At 44.9% G+C, this 19,725-nt stretch overlaps 3 protein-coding genes across 16 annotated transcripts in view; 1 reads left to right on the top strand and 2 right to left on the bottom strand.

Annotated features, from left to right (window-relative positions):
* AGBL4 (AGBL carboxypeptidase 4) overlaps positions 1-19,725 on the bottom strand; it is a gene marked incomplete at both ends in the record, with an annotated part of 1,419,693 nt that overhangs the window by 190,446 nt on the left and 1,209,522 nt on the right. The window lies entirely within an intron of this gene.
* The window catches only part of LOC308656269 (uncharacterized protein), a 191,277-nt gene that overhangs the window by 162,621 nt on the left and 8,931 nt on the right, over positions 1-19,725 (top strand). The gene's annotated exons all lie outside the window — the stretch shown is intronic.
* The window catches only part of BEND5 (BEN domain containing 5), a 46,851-nt gene continuing 44,132 nt past the window's right edge, over positions 17,007-19,725 (bottom strand). For 2 of the 4 annotated variants that reach the window (XM_081307156.1, XM_081307155.1), the window contains exon 5: positions 17,007-17,551. In XM_081307156.1, coding sequence (XP_081163282.1) covers positions 17,394-17,551 — 158 coding nt within the window. In that variant the 3' untranslated portion in view covers positions 17,007-17,393. The remainder of the gene's footprint in view (positions 17,552-19,725) is intronic. The other 2 variants (XM_081307154.1, XM_081307153.1) reach the window with 2 other exon arrangements.

Below are 19,725 nucleotides of genomic sequence, written 5' to 3'. Positions count from 1 at the left end.
CCTTACTATTTTCTAATTGAAAAGCAATCACAAGAGCTCACCATTAGTGAGTTCTTACTATCTGCCAGGCATTCTTCAAAGACCTTGACACAATTAACAGAGTTAATCCTTGCATCAACCCTTATTATAAACCCATTTTGCAGGTGAAGAACCAGAGGCACTGAGAGTAAATAGCTCTCATAGGATTGCACAAATTCCAGGATAGTAGCTGGGATTCAAGTCTCTGACGATGGCAATCTGTCAGAAGAACCCAGACTTTTCCCACCTGACCATACCGCCTCTGGTAAGCAAAGATGGACAATGAAGAAAAGTGTCAAGCCAGCCTTGGAGGCAGGACAAACAGAGACACCTTCATGGACATGGGGTGTGCACTTTGGTGCTATTGGAGGGCCAGGGGGTCTGTGCAGGGCTTGGAGCCGCAGAGATCTCCTGGGAAAGATTTCTTGCTGTAGTTGGCAAAGCCCCTGAGGATGTGCTCCCTGGGTGAAGGGGCTTCCCAGGCAGAGAACGCAGCATTGACAAAGGCCTGAAGATGGCAACTGTCTGGGTCTGTTCTGGAAATGCAAGAGCTGACAATAAAGATGTGGGCTGATGTGTTTGTGGGCATGAGTGAGCTTGCTGATGGGTGAATACATGCCGGATACAAAGGCCAGATAGACACCAGCTGAGGTGAGAGGTGGGAGTTTGTCCTGAGGCTCAGGGAGCTGTGGGCTTCAACAGGGAAGAAACTGGTCAGGTTGGGTTTAAGGGTCCCTCCTGGGTACTCCACTCATTTCCCCTCCATCCCTGGCTCCCCTCTTCTCCTTCCCTCTTTCATTGTGGGAAGGGGAGCTCAGGACCCTTCCATTCAACACTCTCATATCTTCTGTGGGGTGCTCGCTGGAGGCCCAGCACTAAGTAAATCCCAGAGTGAGTGAGCTGGGTTCTTCCTGTTCTCTTACAATAGATTTTATAACAAGATTAAACAACAACAACATTAGGATGCAGGCAGCTCTTAAAGAGATGCCCAAAGTTGAGTACCCCACTGGCCTATGAAATCCCCACATGTCTTTTAAGATCCAGCACAATCCGGGTGTGGTAGCACACACCTGTAATCCCAGTGGCTCCAAAGGCTGAGACAGGAGGATCATGAGTTCAAAGCCAGCTTCAGCAAAAGTCAGGCACTCAGCAATTTAGTAAGACCCTGTCTCTAAATAAAACACAAAATAGGGTTGGGGATGTGACTCAGTGATTGAGTGCCCTGAGTTCAATCCCTGGTAACCCCCATCCCCCAAAAAAATCCGCTTCTCTGGGAAACACTTCCCTAACAACACCCTGGCACTGAACTCCGGTTTCTGTCTGTCTGACCCCCATGCTCACCAGCGCCTGGAGCTCCTCCAGGCTCTGACAGCAGTTGCTCCCCCTCCAAGTGCCAGGACCCATGGCTGGCCTCCAGAGTCTGTTGACCAGAGGTTGACAAGCTGAGTGGGGAGAGGGCCTCAGCAACAAGGAGAGCCCAGAAACTCTGAGACACCGGACAGAGCTGCATGCTGGAGGTGAGACTGGCCCTGAGACTCAGGCCCTGAGCCATGTCACAGCAAACTGGCCAAGTGCTTTAAGGGCCTCCTGGGAAAGTCTGTCCATTTCCATGTGTGTGAGTTTGAGAGTCCCAATGTCCTTTGCTTTACCAGGGAAGCCATGAACCTTTGGTAATAAAGGCAACTTGTCTACTCACATTCATGAAGAAAAGCACCAGGATGACTGCACCAGGAAGGGTCTCAGTTGACACCCCCTCCCTCCCCACCAATTAAGAGGCCAGGCAGCACAGGGGTGGCTTATCCCAGCAGACGCTGCCCACCTCACAGCCACTTACAACCTTCCCACCTCCAGCCTGCCTGGCTCAGTCTTCTGTAGTGAAGCCAGGAAGAACTTTCTAGAACCCCAAATGGGCTGCGTATTCCTTGCTGGATATCTTTCCATGCTCCCCAGGCACTGAGCGGTGGCCCCGACCTCATCTCCAGCCTCACTTTCCTCCTTCTCTCCCGGTTACCTCACTCCAGCTGCCATCTATGCTACTTCTCCTCTTGGACGCTCTCCTGGCTCCTTGCTTTGCTCTGAGTCCTAAAAGCCCCCACCGAACTTAAGGCTCCACTTGTCACCCAGCAAGATGTCCCTTCCTTTCCCTGAGATTCTTATGGAAGCTCCAGCTTGCATGACTGGACTCCCTCCCTCCCTAACAAACTTGTGCTCTGTATGTACCGAGGGCCAGGCACTGTGCTGGTCACACACACGTCCACCGTTCCCTCCAATCTCAAAACTGCCCTTCAGGATCTGGCCCATTCTAACCTGCTAGTGCTACTGATGGCTGCAGTTTGTCTCCTTGGAAAGGACCCTGAGTTTGTCACTTTCCCTCTCTCGAACTCAATCTCCTCCTTAGCAAAACTAAGTCTTCAAAGATTGTTGTGAATTAATGATGCCGAGCACTAAAGTAGGCCAAGACTGTCCCCAGTGTTCTATGTACCTCGACTCCTCCATCTCTGCGGCGCGGCCAGAGAGGCCAGAGAGGACTTTGCTGAACATCAAGTCCTGTACACGCGAAGCTGTGGGACAGTCACGTCTGGCCTGGCGGAGGCGTTTGAGACAGGAATATGCCAGGCACGTTCTAGGGACAGCGCGCAGACGAGCCTGGCTGGAGCTCAGGGCTGGTGTTTAATAAAAGATTAATGAAATTGTCAAATTGACCTTGTCAGTGTCTGCTCAATCCAATTACGTGGCTGTGGCCCCCATGAATGGGGTTAAACAGGAGTGCACAGGAGACACCACGCCTGCGGCCCGAGGAGGAAGGCGGCTGCCCACCCAAGAAGCCCTCGAGGGAAGTCAGTCCTGCCCCGTGCCCTAGGCCCCATCCCAGATCTGCTTGCAGCTCTCAGGGTGCAGTGTACCATGACTCTGGAGAAACTGCCCCTGAGCATCCTCCCTCTGCCACAGAGGGGCACTGGGTACCCCTCCCCCGGTGCCCATGTGCCGGGGCCTTGTGCTGAGTCCAGGACTCAGGATGAGCCAGGCACAGTCCCTGGTGGGGGAGACAGACTTAGAAACAGACAGAACTCATGGATGTGAGCAGTGCCCTGACTGATGGCAACCCAGAAAAGGTGCATCTGGACCAGCCTGGGGCTCAGCCTTCCCTGGAAAGGATGGTTCCTGCAGTGAGAAGCGAGCCAGGATCTGGCCCGGAATAGAGAGGTGGGGAGACTAGGAGGGGGAGAGTCCTCCCCAGAGACATCCACATTCCAGCAGGAGGACTGTGGAGGAATGATCTGGACGGCAGCAGGCCTGCGGGGAGTGTGTTCACGGTGGGGAAGGTTGGAGGCAGTGGGGGGGCATCCATACCCTCATTCATTCACTCCTTCACTAGACCTGGGCTGCATTGTGGGATGCCTCTGTCACCTGTGCTTGCCCCGTGCTCCTGAGCTCCTGGGAGGCAGGGGGGCTCCATCTGCTCTACCCCAGTGCTAGCTCTGACCCAGAGTAGCTCTGGGTGAATATTTGCTGAGTGAATAAACATTTGAGATCATTTTATTGAAATACTTCAGAGTAAATTTGGAGACAGGCATACCTCTACTCAAGAGTAATTTAATAACCACAAATGCCTTTAACACAGTGGGGCGAAGGGGAAAAAAAAAAGGTGTGTGTTTCCTTTATTGCTGCTGTTAAAATAAATGGCATTTTTAATAAAGTGTCCCCATAAAAGCATGTAGAATGTGGCCACATGATGAAATAAATAAATATCTGGTGAAATTATGCATTGCAAAGCAGACTTTTTCTGGTCTTTTGGTTATTAAATTTAATCACTTTTGAGTCGTGCCTCTACTCTTTTTCCTAGAGGCAGGTACGCTTTTGATTAAAATGTGGGCCCCAGAGCGCTTTCACAGGGGAAGGCTGAGCTTCATCCCCAGAGGAACCGCAGTGGAGCCACAGGATGATGGGGGCCAAGACAACAGCCACAATTTGCTTCTCACTTGATGGACGTGTTTATCCCCAGACAGAGCGCACAGCAGTCATGGGGCGTATGGAAATCTCGCAATTAAGGCAAAGTCTAATTAGAGATTACATATTCAAAATACAAAGGAAGCTCCGAGTGGCAGCCTCTCTGGTCGGCTCTGAAACGTGATTACCCCTCTCCAGGCCCTGCCTTGGCTGTTGGACGACTGGATTGCAGGGAGGGAAATGCCCCCCATTGCTACTTGTGGGTTCTTGGGGGCAGTTTTGCTTTCTCAGTCCGTGGAGATACCTCAGCCCTCAGGTCTTGACCTGACTTTGACTCCCGAGTCTGCTCATTCTTCCCACACCAGCCTCAGTGACCTCATCGTCATCACAGGAGGGATGGCAACTGTGTACAGGGCCATAGAAGGATCAAGTAGGGCTTTATGGTGACTCAGTTCAAGGATCACCTTGAACAAATTAGGTCAGTTACATTCCATTCGCCTAGCCCAAGGCAGCCAGGTGGGAATCCAGCTCAGGAGTGAGGCTCACCTGGGAACCAGAGGTGAGAGCTAGGAGGGAAGGGCTCTGATCACTACATCTTTCAGGATTGGCTTCCCTTCTCACTAAAAAGCAACAAAAGAGAAAGGGAAAAAACAAAAACAAAAACAAACAAACAAACAAAAAACAAGCTACCTTGTAAACATAACTTAAAACCCAGGGAGCACCCCCCCACACACACACTGGAAATCTGGTAGAGGCTCTGCTCTGTGCTTGACACTCTTGACTGGCCAACGCTGGAAATCTCAGTGGGATCTACCTGGCCTGGTAGATGAGGCTCTCTGAAGGGTGGGCCATACCCTGCAAAGCCCACACCTGCCCTCCTGGGCCCTGAGAAGGCAGCCACAGGCTGGGCTACACAGTGTTAAATCTTTTCCTCTCTAAGAGATTGGAGCCAATGAGGCTTTCTGCTTAAATGGCCTAGAACCATCTCCCGAAGCTCCTTAACTCAGAAAAGCATGCGAGTCAGCAAAATGAAAATAATTTAAAGATCCATTGGAAAAAAAAAAAAAGAACCCCAGCCTCCCTCCTTCTACCAGCTATGATGGCCTCTCAGTAGTGGCTCTCATTTTTCATATCCTGGCCAGGGGCTTCCCACCAGTTTCGAGAAGGAATGTATTAGAAGCTGGAATCTGCTCCCTGTGGGAGGGAGCCGGAGGGGGCCAGGGGAGCTGGAGGACTGTTAGGAATCCACTCGAGTGAACCCTGCTCCCGTGAGAACAAAGCTGCCAGAGCCATGTCTCCTTTCAGAGGTCAGGGGAGCAGGGACAGTGGCATGTGTGTTGTAATGGAGGAAACTGAGGTTCACAGAAAAGAAATGACTCTCCCAAAGTCCTGCACAGGTGGCGTGCACCCTGCGGACCAAGGGCTTGGTGCTCCCTGTCAGCGAGGGCAGCACCTGTCAGCGAGTGCCTACTACATGCTTGCCATGTGCTCAGGAACCCCAAACAGTGACATTTCCTTGCTCCTGAAGCTGAGAAATCAGTTTCCTGTAGGGGATAAATCTCAGGACCTGGAATGTTGACTTAGTCAAGGTCTTGCAACTGCAAAGCAGAGAGGAAAGGGTCAAACCCATTGTCCCTCACTGCACAGCCCACGCAGTGACGTCAGAAAACACCTTTTATGGAAGAGAAACCTGGGTCCCAAACCAAATCAGTTATTTGCCCAAGGTTACAGAGCTAGTCAGTGGTGGAGCCCAGTCACCCCCAGGCAAGAGAGGTCAGAGTCCTGCCAGGGAACCAGTGCCACTCCTTCCCTTCTCTCTTGACCTGGTGGTGAAATTTCAAGCTTCAACCTGGGGGAACAAGACCAGGAGGGTCTCACGGGCCTTCATGCAGGGCTTTCTTGATCCCTCAAGGTCTGATACCCTAGGCAAAAAGGACTGCTGTGGTCTCTGGTTTCCCACAGTCACCGTTCATCAGGGTCAGGCTTTTAGGGAGAGCTCCACTTAATCCAGGCCAGGCCCTGTGCTGGCGACTGGGACTCAAAGCTGAACACGGTGTCCCCACCTCATAGGGCTTACAGTCCAGTAAGAATGATGCATAGTGAAAATACTGCTTGATGTGGGTCTAACCGAGGCCATAAGAGGAGTGTAGAAAGCATGGGGAGGTTTCTCAGCCCAGGCTGGGAGAGGGCACTGAAGAGCTCATGGAGGAAGCAGGAGTCAGAGCAAAGGGTGCAGAAAAAGCTTCAGATGAAAGAAATAGCTTATGTCAATGTCCAGGTTTGAGACAGCATTAAACATGATTGTTAGGCTTGAATTCTAGTCCTGGCTCCTCCAGGTCATGACTGCGTCATCTTGGGCAAGCTACTTAAAATGGTTTCCTCATCTATGAAATGTATCTGGTTCAAAGAGTTGTGTGAGAATTAAGTGACAGAGGAAAGAGTGCCTAGCACATAGTAAGTGCTCAACAAATTTTAGGAATTAAAACTATTATCCACATCTGTATCTCCTGCATATGGAATATAGCAGGGGCTCGGCAAACATGAACAGAGATGAATTAACATAGTCCTGCCCCTCAGTTTGCTGATGGCTTGGGTGGAGAGACAACCAAATAGACATTTCAGAGAAAGACTTCAGTGTTAACAGTCAGGGAAGGCTGGGGTTGGGAGAGAGGGATGGGAGAGATTTGGAAAGCTATGGAAGAGGAAGTTCATTTTAGGAAGAGGTAGACATTGGCTTTTAGGGAAATATTTGAGCTGAGTCTTCACATCTAGTGAGGATAGGATTTTCCCACAGTTTCTGACCCAGAAGAGGGATAAGAAAGAGGTGAGGACCTAGACTGGGCAGGCCCAAACCATTTCAGCTAAGTTTTCCTGGAGGGAGTGGGTGGTGCTGTCTGTGATGGTGGGCTGAGGGTGTGAATAGACCCCCACAGCCTCTGTGCTCATAGCTCTTCAGACCAGAAAGTCTCCAACATGGGAGGCATAGTGCTCTCTTTTATTATTTATTTATTCAGTAATTTTTTAGTGAGTATATACAATATCCATGGGCTGGGAATACAGCAGGGAATGAGACAGAAATCAAGAGGCTAAAGTGGGTGATGAATGTAATTATGATACAATTTGTGAATTGTTTAGATAATTCAGATAGGAAGAGCACACAGAGAAAACCAACAACTAAATATAGGTCCAAAAAATTCTAGTACTTTTTGTTTGAGGCGGTGGAGGGGTTGATATAGAGGGAGAAGGTAGAGAGGTCTGGAACCCTCCTTCTTCTCTGTCATATGCTGGACACCTAAAACTGGAACAGGAAGTGGCTGAAATAGGGACACTTTACCCTATTGACTCCAGGGATTTTTAATTTACTTGAAACTGTCTCTCTTCCATGATTGCATCTAATCTTTTGCCATTCCTGGGAGACAGGCAGAGTCAGGATAGTCAAATCATTTTACCCATAGGAAAGTGCGTCCCCAAGTGGTGGTCACTAACATTTAGTGGCAGAGCAGGCTTTGAGGCTCAAGCATCCTGGCCTACTTTCTGCCCTTCTACCCACAGCTGCTTCTGGTCATGGTCCATAAATTTGAAATCACCAAGATTGTAATTATGTGGCATGATTACAAAATGGAGAAATACCACTCTTCAAAACAGTGGTTCCCAAAATGTGGTCCCTGGACCAGCAGCAGCAGTATTACCTGGAAACTTGTCAGAAATGTAAACTTAAGGAACTTTACACTAGACCTACTGACATGGAAATTCTGGGATTGGACTTGCAATTCGTGTTTTGATAAACCCTGGTAGATGATTCTGATGCAGAACCACTGGCATCAAGAAGAGAGCTTTGGATTTTGCCTCAGGGTACTTGAATCTAAGCTTCACCTGATTATTCTGTGACACAGGAATCTCACATTACCCCCTCTTTTGCCTCAGCTTTCTTGTTTCCAAAATAAAGACACATAGTAATATTTCTATAAGGAATCCCATGAGATAATCTATGTGAAAGTCTTTTTGTATTTTTAGCCAGCATGATAATAATAAAGCCACTCATTCATTCATTCAACATGCATCTACTGGGCAACTGGTCCGTAGACCCAGGCAGCCCATGCGGGGAGCATCTCTTTTGCTGTCTTGTCAGAAGCCTCTGGGTTAAGATACAGGTCAGCAGTTAGTTCAGTTGGAAGAGATAGAGTGAGCACCAACATTCTACAGTGTAATGAGCCTTCATTAGGTAAGACTGGTTCTTTAAAATTGTACATGAAAAATGTTGGGGTTACACCTATAGGGATGAGGCCAGGCACATCCTGCTTGGTACCTGAGCTACTTCACCCCTATAGGACCTGGCCAGATGCCTGCCTGATCACACACACTTTTCGCAAGTATGAAAATTTCACTGAATCCTCAAAGTCTCAGATAAGCTATTATTGGCATCATAGACAGAGGAAGAAACTCAGGAAGAGAGAGCAAGGTCACTTGCCCAAGACCACAGAGTGAGGGTTGACTCCCCAGAGAGCATCGTGTCTGATGAGAGGAGGGGCCCAAGAAAGGAAGGAAGTCTAGAACAGAGTTGGAATTGGGCATGCATAGCTGAGCACCTCCGCAGAGCTGGTCTTGTGCCAGGAGCTTTTGACTTTGCCTCTTTATTTTGTCCTCCATACAATACTGCAGGGTGAGAATTATGTACTATACTTTTTTGATCAGGAAATGGCTCAGGGAAAAAGTCTTAAATAGAGATGTAGCCATAATTCAAATCTAGGACGGCCTGACTCAGCCCCCAGTCTATCCATAGCCATGACTCAGTAGACTTTTCCCCAAAGGACCCCTAGAGGCCTCCGCAGGGACTGGGGAGGTAGATTCAGGAGCAGCCACACGCCCCCTTGTAAGTGCTGCATGTTTTTGAAGTCTCCTGTTTCATTTTCTTCATGAAAATGCTTCTTCTATGCTCTAATCTATGCTTGCTTGTTGTTACATAAAATGTTTTCAAGTATCAGTTAAAATTAGCTTTTCCTTCCTTCTCCCCTCCACTTTCTCCCTTTCCCCCATCTTGGAGTAAACCTGAGGCACTAGGTAGACAGAAGGAGTTAATGTCCTACACTTGTGCATACTGCCAGTTCCTGTGGCAGGGTTGGGAGCAAGGGCTCCTGCCCCCTGGGACTCCCTCATCTCCTGGTCTTTATTTACATATCAGCTTCTCTATGCAACTGGTCCCCTTGACATGCTCAATCTGCCTCACCCTGCTCCACATTTCCCCCCTTTCATGGCATTTATCACCTCTGAGTTCTTATTTATTATGTTTTGATTATTGTTCTCCCCACTCCACCTGTCCCATCTAGATTTTAAGCTCCATGAAGGAGAGTCTTTGTTTTTCTTCAATATGTCTCATGCATTTAGGCCAGTGACTGACACCTGGTAGACATACAGTGGCTTGAATGACTGGATGAAGGCTATAATGACTCCTAGGGGAATTCTGGATGCAGATGGCATGAGGCTGGGACCCTCACTCTTCCCAATCCACTAATCAAACAGAAACCATGAACTTCCTAAATCCTCAGGTACTAAGTCAGATGGGGCCACGTAAGTGCATTCTGGTCTGGTGGAAAGAGCTGAGGGTTTGGCACTAGGCTGGAGGTGTGGCATCCTGGTCTGGTGAGACCAGCTGTGCCTGGCAGAGTGGTGGGCACAGGGTAGACATTCAGCATGTTTAAGATGTATGGATGGAAGATGGGACAGGAAGACAAATGATATCACAGTTATTTGTATCCTTCAGGCATCAACTCAAATGTCACCTCTCAGGCAACTACCTTGACCATGACCAGGTCGAGGTATCCTCTCTAGTAGAAAAATTCAGCGCGGAAAGAATGCCAATTAGTGAACAGGAGTCTGTAGTGGAGGTCCACATGACTCTCGACCTCACTAAAACCTTATTATGGCTAACTTGGTAAAGATATTATAAACTATAAAACTTGGAGGAGAGTGGTATGATAGAATAAGATTTCAAAAGCCTCCCTCAAATTCCCAAATATATGCATAGACAAATCACATAGGAAGAAGTCAGGAAAGTACATCTCATTAGCTCATTAGCCAAAATTTTAAAATTCCAAATATTGGTGAAGAGGTGGGGAAATGGCACATGCCTTGGACAATGCCTGAGACATGGCTTACCTTTTGGAAAGTAATATAACAACACACAGAAAGGACTAGGAAATGTTCTTGCCCTTTAACCCCATTAGATTGCTCCTGGGGATTTACTCTAAAAAACAATTCAACATAAGTAGAACAGTCATGAACGATCATGCAGGCAGCATTTCTCTAATAGCAAGAACATAGAGACAACAGAGCATAATCCTAATGTTATCTATAATTAAAAAGAAACAATAAAAAAATTAAAAATAAAACAAGAAGTTAATCTTGGCCCAGTTCCAGGAAGGGTATTAAAATGATAGCTGTGCAAATCAGGCAGCAGAGGGGGAAATGTCTGCTCACAGTGTTGGATGAGCAGGGACATGAGGCAGCGTGGGGGCATGGCTGACACCAGCCACAGTGAACAAAGCCATCACCCTGAACAGACGGGGACTCTCTGGAGTGAACGTGCACTTGGGCCTGGCTCTGGGGATTATGACTGGTTTGCTTTTTAGACTTTGGCATTATTTAAATATTCTTTTGTAATTTTAGTAAAAGTGGAAAAGATCTCAGCCAGCTGGAATGTTGGGCTGCAACCAACGAGATGAAATGTAACAGGGATGAATGCAAGTCCTGTATTTCATCTAAGAAATGTATTTGAAAAAATTCACGTAATTGGGGGGAGGGGTGGGATTAAAGAACATCAGGATGAAAAGGAGGAAAGAAAAGGGAACATATAGACCCCCAGACTTACTGAAGGCTGGGGCTGCAGGTCTGGCACAGTGGCTGCCCAGTATGATCACCTTAAAGACTGTATAATTGATAAGGTGACTGATAGGTGACAGGCTGAAGACTTTAAGGGACTTGCCCAATTTCTTGTAAGATAAAGAGTGAAGTCAGGATTTGAATTCAGTGAGTTTTTCTGGCTACAAAATCCATGTTCTTTCTGTTACAACGCAGTAAACTAAAGGAACAAGTACTGGGTTGGCCAAAAAGAGGCAGGAGGGGAGGGTTGGTTGACATTTCCCCCACTACACATTCTCAACCTTACCTTATTGAACCTTATTGTTTCCATATGAGACATTTCCATTGCTACAGATTCTAAGTCAAAGTCCAAGAGTAAGAGGTGAAATCCTGCTGAACAGACTCTCCTTGGAGTCGTGTCCAGTCCTGGGCCACATCTTTGGAGGCTCATCCATAAGAGCAGCCAGATTGTTCAGAGTTCTCATGCATGGGGAGCTAAGATGCGGATGCCTCGGTGCTTTACACACAGCATCTACACAACCTGACACAATCCTAGGAGGCAGACATTACTATTTATTTTCATTGCCAAAAGGAGAAAATGAAAATTAAGACAAGTAAAGAACTTGTTCAAGGTCACAGACTAGTAAGTAGCAAAATCAAAATTTGAACACAGAGTTTTCTAATTTCAAGGTCCCACTCTTTGCCATGTAGCCTTTCTCATGTGAGACATGGTAAAATAAAATTGAGCTATTTAGAGAAGAGCAATGATAGCCCCTTCCTCTCCTCAAAGGGCCACGAGTAGAAGAAATCTGCCTGATTTCAGAGAGAAAATTTGAATTAATTTGGCCATTTTAGGGAAGTAGGCTTTTATGTCAACAGAAGAACACTTTAGTGACAGCAATAACTAGATGAACTCTTGGGTAGAAGGATGACTATCACATCTGGGGGGGTGGTTGAGCATGGGCTGGAAGGACAGTGTTACTGTGAGGAAGGTATCTGGGTGGAGAACCTGAGGTTTCATGAGCTTATGGAGCTGCCTGGTCTGTCTCTTCAAAAGAAGTGATGAAAATATCTGTTGCTGTGTCTATTCATAGACATAAAAGCACAAATCTTATTCCTAAGGTAAACAGACTGGTCCATGAGAAAGCTAAACACAGAATGAAATGGATTCTGCTGGAAATGCTTACTGGTTTTTAATAAGTTTTTTTTTTCTATAAAGAAGGAACCAAACACTGGAGAGATGTGTAGTCTTGATTAAAAAAAAAAGAATTTTTTTTTTTTTACGAATTAAATTGGAAAAATAGTTTAAGAAGTGGTTACACCCATTGAATGTATAAAGAATAAAAAAAAAAGTCATTCCTTTTGATTGAGGCAAAACCACCCTAAGAAAACAGGAAAAATCTGTACAATATAAACATCTCCATCTGAGTTTTAAACAATATAAAAATCCAAGGAGAGGCAAATGGGCCAGTTGGGCAACAGGGGTGGGGACAGAGTTGGTGAGGGGAGCCAGAAGCCCAAGAGAACCTGGTAGACATGCACAGGGAAGCCCCCAGGTCTCAAGAACTGTGGAATAAGCACAAGATCTCTAGAGAGCCAAAGGTGTGTTTGAAAGCCAAGGTCACCGCCAGTAGGTGGGAGACAGGATGGGCGCACACTCAAGGAAGGAATGAGCAGGTGTAGGGAGAAAAGAAGAATCCTAGTCTTAACACTGATGGCAATGTATCCCTTCTCACTGAGGCACTGTAGTTATAATCTCAGACCTCCTAACAGCCCCTCGGCCAGACATTATTTCTCCACTTTGCAGATAAAGTCCTATGTTAAGTCCTATGTCAAAAAATTAGACAATAAGAAAACAAATAACCCAATCAACAAATGGGCCAAGGACCTGAACAGACACTTCTCAGAGGAGGACATACAATCAATCAACAAGTACATGAAAAAATGCTCAACATCGCTAGCAGTCAGAGAAATGCAAATCAAAACCACCCTAAGATACCATCTCACTCCAGTAAGATTGGCAGCCATTAAGAAGTCCAACAACAACAAGTGCTGGCGAGGATGCAGGGAAATGGGTACACTTGTTCATTGTTGGTGGGACTGCAAAATGGTGCAGCCAATTTGGAAAGCAGTATGGAGATTTCTTGGAAAGCTGGGAATGGAACCACCATTTGACCCAGCTATTCCCCTTCTCGGTCTATTCCCTAAAGACCTAACAAGAGCATGCTACAGGGACACTGCTATATTGATGTTCATAGCAGCACAATTCACGATAGCAAGATTGTGGAACCAACCTAGAAGCCCTTCAATAGATGAATGGATTAAAAAAATGTGGCATTTATACACAATGGAGTATTACTCTGCTTTAAAAAATGACAAAATCATAGAATTTGGAGGGAAATGGATGGCATTAGAGCAGATTATGCTAAGTGAAGCTAGCCAATCCTTAAAAAACAAATGTCAAATGTCTTCTTTGATATAAGGGGAGTAACCAAGGACAGGGTAGAGACGAAGAGCTGGAGAAGAAGATTAACATTAAACAGGGATGATAGGCGGGAGGGAAAGTGAGAGGTAAGGGAAATTGCATGGAATTGGAAGGTGAGCCTCAGGGTTATACACAACTACATATAAGAGGAAAGGAGGAGTAGGAGAAAAATTATATAAGTGGAAGAAACGATTTATAGTAGAGGGGATGGAGAGAGAGAAGGGGAGGGGAGGGGAGGGGAGGGGAGGGGAGGGGGGACAGTGGAGAATGGGATAGACAGCAGAATACATCAGTCACCAGAAAGGCAATTTGTAAATCAATGGAAATGTAACTGATGTGACACAACAATCTGTATACGGGGTAAAAATGGGAGTTCATAACCCACTTGGATCAATCTGTGAAATATGGTATATTAAGAACTATGTAATGTTTTGAACAACCAACAATAAAATAATTTAAAAAAAAAAAGAAAGATGAAGTAACTTGCCTCAAGTGAGTAGCAGGGGCTATAGTTGGGAAGGGAACTCAAATGCATCTTTCCCCAGCTCAGCTCACTTGCACTGTGCTCCATGAGTGTGTGGTGGGGCCCTCTGGGGACTGGTAGATCTGTGCATTGGCCCCACTTTAAATGCTTGGGCAGCTGACCAGATGGTTTACTCAGTCGCACGCAGCTTCCTGCCTATCCACTTTGTGGATGTTCATTAGAATTGACGATTCTGAAGGTCACAGAACAACATGGGGACATGTTAAATGAGCAAGGAACAGTACAAATCTAATAATATGAAGGATCACGGACATGTAAAACACATATTTATACCTTAAAAAGAGACTAGAGGAGACAAATACATCACAACACTTTCAGCCATGCAATTTAGAGGGTTTTTCTTATTTTTCCAAAGATTTCTATAAAGTGGTTCTTATTTATTTACAATTACAAAAAGGTCATCACTTAGAAATGCATACAAAAACCCACCAGGAACATAATGGTCACCAACACACAAAATAAAATCAAGCCTCATCTTTTTGTTCCAACTGGTAACAGAGAACTTGTTGTCAGGGCTTTTGAAGGTGGCACCTGGCCCTTGTCAAATCAGGTTCTGCCAGTTCAGTATCGACCACCCTGTCCTGCACAACCCCGGGCCTGTTGCGGGAACCAAAAGAATCCGAGTGTGAGAGTGAGGGGAAAAAAATCAGTGGAGTCTAGGCAGAAAGTCACCATCCCTCCTACTAAAATTTGGTGAGCATGAAGAATGATTCCAAGCAAGATTTTAGGGGAGGTCCACAGTTATTAAAGAAGAAATTTATTTTCAATTCAAATATCCTCAGGTACTTTCAAAGGACCATAAAAGTTTTTGTCCATTTTGCTTTTTGTTTTTGGTTATTGATTACTTAGAAAATCCTCTTATTCCTTCACTTATGCAGATCTAATGAGTTCTAAACTAGCATTTTTAAAAAGTGGTGCTTGTGTTAAAATATGTGTTCCCAGTCTTATCCCAGATCTATTGAATCTGGCTCTCCAGGCCCAAGCCCAGTAATTTTAAGCACCTCATCAAATTCTTAAGATTGGGCTGGGCTGGTAAAAACTGCTACACAAAACTATTTTGAGTTTCATGTGTTTGAAGGTAATAAATACTGTAAATGATACTGTTATTGCCAATCCCTCCAAAGAGCCTGAATAAATGAGACCTATTATCATTATTGATTACCATTGACTACTTAGGTCACACTAAACACACTCTAAGATTACATGGCTAGTCTCTCAGCCAGACCCTAACTTTTCCCTCAGTTTTCAGAGATGAGGTGAAAGGATAGGTTTTCCACAGACCTGGATTTGGATCCAGCTCAATCACTGAGAGCTCCAGGACCTTAGGTGAGATATCATTTTACTTTCCCTGAGTTCATTTCTTCATCTGCATGGGTTTAAGAATGAAGCTCTTGTCCTCATATCACAATGATAGGCAGCAGGCACAGGACAGGGGTGCAAAACTATCTCAGTCTAGCAAGTGACTGAAATCTCCTGATTCCCATCAGAATTGCCTCATAAGCAGGTTTTCTTGTTGCACCCACTTCTGATTTTATGCTACCTTATATGCTAAGAATAACTGACACCTGTATGTCTTTGTAATTCACAGAGTTCTCTTCCCTGATACTATCTGCACTAATCTTCACAACCTCAAAATGGTCAAGTAAGGGCTTACACTCAGATGCCACAGTCTTTCACGGGTCTGATCGTTCCTAACATATGCATTACACATTACACAAAACACTTTCACACTCATCGCATTTGTATTGTGGATTTTTCCATGACTTTTTCCCCCAACTAACCTAAACACACTTAGAATGCAGGTTCTATATCATATTAGTCTTCAAAGAGAAAGCAGAGAGCCTCTGGGTGTTTCTATTTTCATCATGCTTAGGGAGAAAAGGGGCCGAGTTCAACAATGATGCATAGTTTTTTCCAGTTGCTCATGCCTTCTATGCTATTCATGCCCAAGCTGTGCCATGCCATAGATTGAATATATATTCACAAGAATTTACGGAACACCTCCCTACTAAGTGTCAAGACGTTTACTTACATCATGAAATGAATTACCCTATGTTATGCACTGATTCACAACCTGTTATTATTATCCTTCCTGTTATTGATATAGCCCATAGGGTAGGCATTGTTATCCTCATTATACTGATAAAGATGCTGAGAAATTAATTGGCCCAATCTACATTGATAGTTTGAAGAAAGCTAGGAAAATATCATTAGAGGAAATTCTCTTCTCTACGTCCTATCAGGGAGCATATAGTAGTTCATATTGCAAAGATTTATTTAATTATTGAAATAAAGAGTTTTAAAGTGGCAGCTACTTCCCCTACTTCCCCCAGTGACCTGAGCTTTTGCTTACAGACCACCAATTAAGAGATGAGCCATTAGAAAAATTAGAGGCCAAAGTTTTCTAACCAATGACTAAAAACCAACAATCAGCCATGAGGAAGACAACTGTCAATATTTATTAAGCACTGTATATATGTTATCTCTAATCCTTACAGTGACTCTGCAAGGTAGGAATGAGCTTCTTTTTATGGAATAGAAAACAGAAACACAAGAGAGGTACGGTTAAGTCCAAAGCAAGCAGAGGGAGACAAGGTTTGGAAACTAGAAGCGTCTGTCCAAAGCTCTTGCCCTTTCCAAAATACCATGCTTATTTCTGAAGGCATTACAGAAAGGAAAGTGCAAATCAACAGGAAGAACGAGTGTGGTTTGCCAAAAGGTGTGCCAGACACCTTAGAGACTCAGTGACTGAATAAAGAATGAGGTAAAAATTATGTAACTTGAAAGATCATTTGAGATGGAAGATAGGATGAACAAACTAGTATCAGGTGACATTGCCCCTACTTCCTGAAGCAACCCTGCACCACATCTAACACTGTCACCCCCTTATACCCCATCTTTGCCAAGATTGGTGTAAATTATCAGGGACGCCCATCAGCTTGAGAGAAGTGATTGGTCCAAGGTCAGGCTTTTGAAATCAGAGAAAGTAATCTGTTTTGGAGTCAGCCCTTCAGAGCCACTGACAGTAACCACATCCCTTATGAGTTTTCTCTCCTTCACACTGAAGGTTTCCCCTCTGAAAGAAAGAATATTCCAGGCCATATGACACACGTCACCTAACTATACACTCAATATTCTAAAAAAAATGAGGATAATGATGGTCTACACCAAGAATTAATGAAGTTTTATTATAGAACAAAATAGAGGAACAGAGATAGAAGTCCTTGGGTGGTAAAAATATCAGTTCAAATCCCAGTCAAGGGATAGGCAGCTCAGAGACGCTCTCCTGCTCTCTGGACACAGTGCTTTCCCATCCCCATGACCACACTGTCGGCGCCTGGGCTGCTGCCCAAGTCTCAGCAAATCCCTCTGCCTTCTTTGGAGTAGGAAGTCCAAGTGAAGAACAAACCGCTGACCCCAGAACCCTATGGGCTCCCTGCCTGCATACCAGCATGTGCTCTGGAGTCTGACTCAGACGGCACCATGTCTGCAAAGCACACACTGCGCAAGAAAAACGCGAAGGCTTTATGAAAAATCCAAAGTTTATTGCAAATTGTATTTTGCTTCCCTTCGTTCTTCATTTTTACAAGATTTATTGATATCCATGATTTTTTCACAGATGTACTTGTTGACTTTGGAGAGTCTCTGTGCAATTTCAGTTTCATCCACAGTTTCTTGTGCTATTCTGTCATACAAACACTCTAGACAGAGAGAAGAAACAAGAAGGCCAAGGATTAATGGTGAATTCAAGAACAATTCTTTTCTTTGGCGGGGGGCGGGGGGGGGTGCCTCCTGACATACTTCCCAAATACCAACTCGTATATCTTGCAAATTTGTAGCATAAAATGTACTTAGAAAAGAGGGGAATAGATGGTAAACCTATATTTTTAAAATAATGATAAAACACCTATGTGCCACCATCTAGCTTAACAGAATATTACTGGTCCTTTTGAAACCTCTGAATGTCCCTCCCAACCCTCTCCTCTCCTTTCCCTCATAGAGGTAAACACACTCCTTAATTTCTATTTTTCTTTTCTTTTGATGTTAACATATTGGTATATATTCTTAAATAACATTATTTTTTAAAGTTTTTTTTAAAATAAATGTGCCCATCTCTATATGCCTTTTTGACTTTTTTTTTTTTTTTTAGTACGCAGTGTTACAGTTGTGAGAGTCACTCATGTTGGAAAATACATCTGTGGATCATTCATTGCCCCTGATGAATGGTGTTCTATTATATGACTGTATCATATATTATTTATCCATTTTATTGACTATGGATACTTGGTTTCCCAATTACCAATGCCCTTGCATATGTCTTAGGGGCATACACGCAAGTATCGGCCAGGACATGGAATTGCTGAAAGCTGGGGTGTGTGCATACTCATTTTTGCTGGGTGATGCCTGATAAAACTGTTTTCCAAAGCATTTGGGCTGACTAGCATTCTAAATAGTGATATATGCAAGTACTAGTTCCCCCATATCTTCAACAGCACTTGGCAGTGTCACATTACTAAGGTTTTGAAAACCTGGTAGGTGTGAAGTGAGGTCTCTTTGTGGTGACTATCAGGGAGGCTAAGGATGGCTGTTCTCTTGCTGAGTCTGTCATTTGCTATGATGAAGCAAAGAGTCAGCTCTAGACAAGGCCTAACTCGAGACTGAGTTGCAGCTGGTCCCTAGACTGCTCACCTCATAAACAAGGATGACAAACACAGAACATCTTTCTTAAGAATGCCAAGAGGTATTCAGGGTAAACATTTTATAAGCCTTTTTCAAACTGTAAGAAATTCTACACCTGCATGGGTTGTTCTAATAATTTTATGTATATGTAATTATTAATTCTAAGAGAGCAAAGCAAGATTTTAAAAAATATGTGTTGAATGAATAAAGAAATGCTTTTTCAGGGAAACCTAAGAGGACATAAAAGGACTGAGGTGTGGGTGGAGCGTGTAATCATGGGCAAAATCCTTAAAGTCTCTGAGTTTGAGTTTCCTCATCTGTAAAATAGGAATGACATTTCAATCTTAAGGAACTGAAATGGAGAATAAGCAAAATCTTGTCTTTACCAAGCCAGCTCAGAGCAGACAGGACACAGAGTGTTAACAAGAGGAAGGATCCTAGATACTAACTTGTGCTAATCCCTTCACACACGAGAAGGCTGAGGCCTATAGAAAGGGAATTGTATAGGGAAGAAGCTTTGCTGCCTCCCCACACTATGTATTTTTTGGGCTTGGAGCTATCCTGCCTCCTGCTGCCATCCAGGCTGCAGGTGCATGTGCTATGAGCCATCTTTCTCTGGACCACTCTTTCCTCCCCACTGAGAAGGGTTTTGCACAGAGGTGCCTTTAAAAGCTTTGAATTGACTTCCACTGCTTTCTGACTACTCCTGATCTTCAGTTCATCTTGTCTTGGCTTTTCCATAAGGACTGAGAAGTGAGAAGGTACGGGGCTGTCTCTCGCCCACCCCATTTCTGCTATATCCACCTGCAGTTTCCTTTCTATTCCAAGCTATTCACAAATCGGTGTCCTTGCTCATCTCTGCCCAGAAGACCCTTGCTCTGCTCTTTGCCTACCTAAGACTTATACTTTCTTCCAGATGCAGCCTTCTAGGAACCTATCACACTCAGTTAGGAAACCTCACTGTACCTACAACACAGTGCTCCCAAACCTGTTCTGGGTTTTCTGTGGAAAACCTAATCATGATCTAATCAAACCATGACCACATTTGGCACTGCCTCTCCAGCCCTGGGCCAGGAATAAACATACACTCATGGTGAGCTTGCTGGGACCTGAATCAAATGAGAGAGAGAATGTGCTGAGAGATTCAGGTGCTCAGTCTTGGCTCCAACCCTGGATGCTCTAACCTTGAGGGGCA

The sequence above is a fragment of the Spermophilus citellus genome, assembly GCF_964194105.1.
Source record: "Spermophilus citellus genome assembly, chromosome: 9".
In the NCBI taxonomy this organism is placed as follows: domain Eukaryota; kingdom Metazoa; phylum Chordata; class Mammalia; order Rodentia; family Sciuridae; genus Spermophilus; species Spermophilus citellus.
Note: the sequence above shows the minus strand (reverse complement) of the source record. Positions and strands in the feature narration are given on the sequence as shown.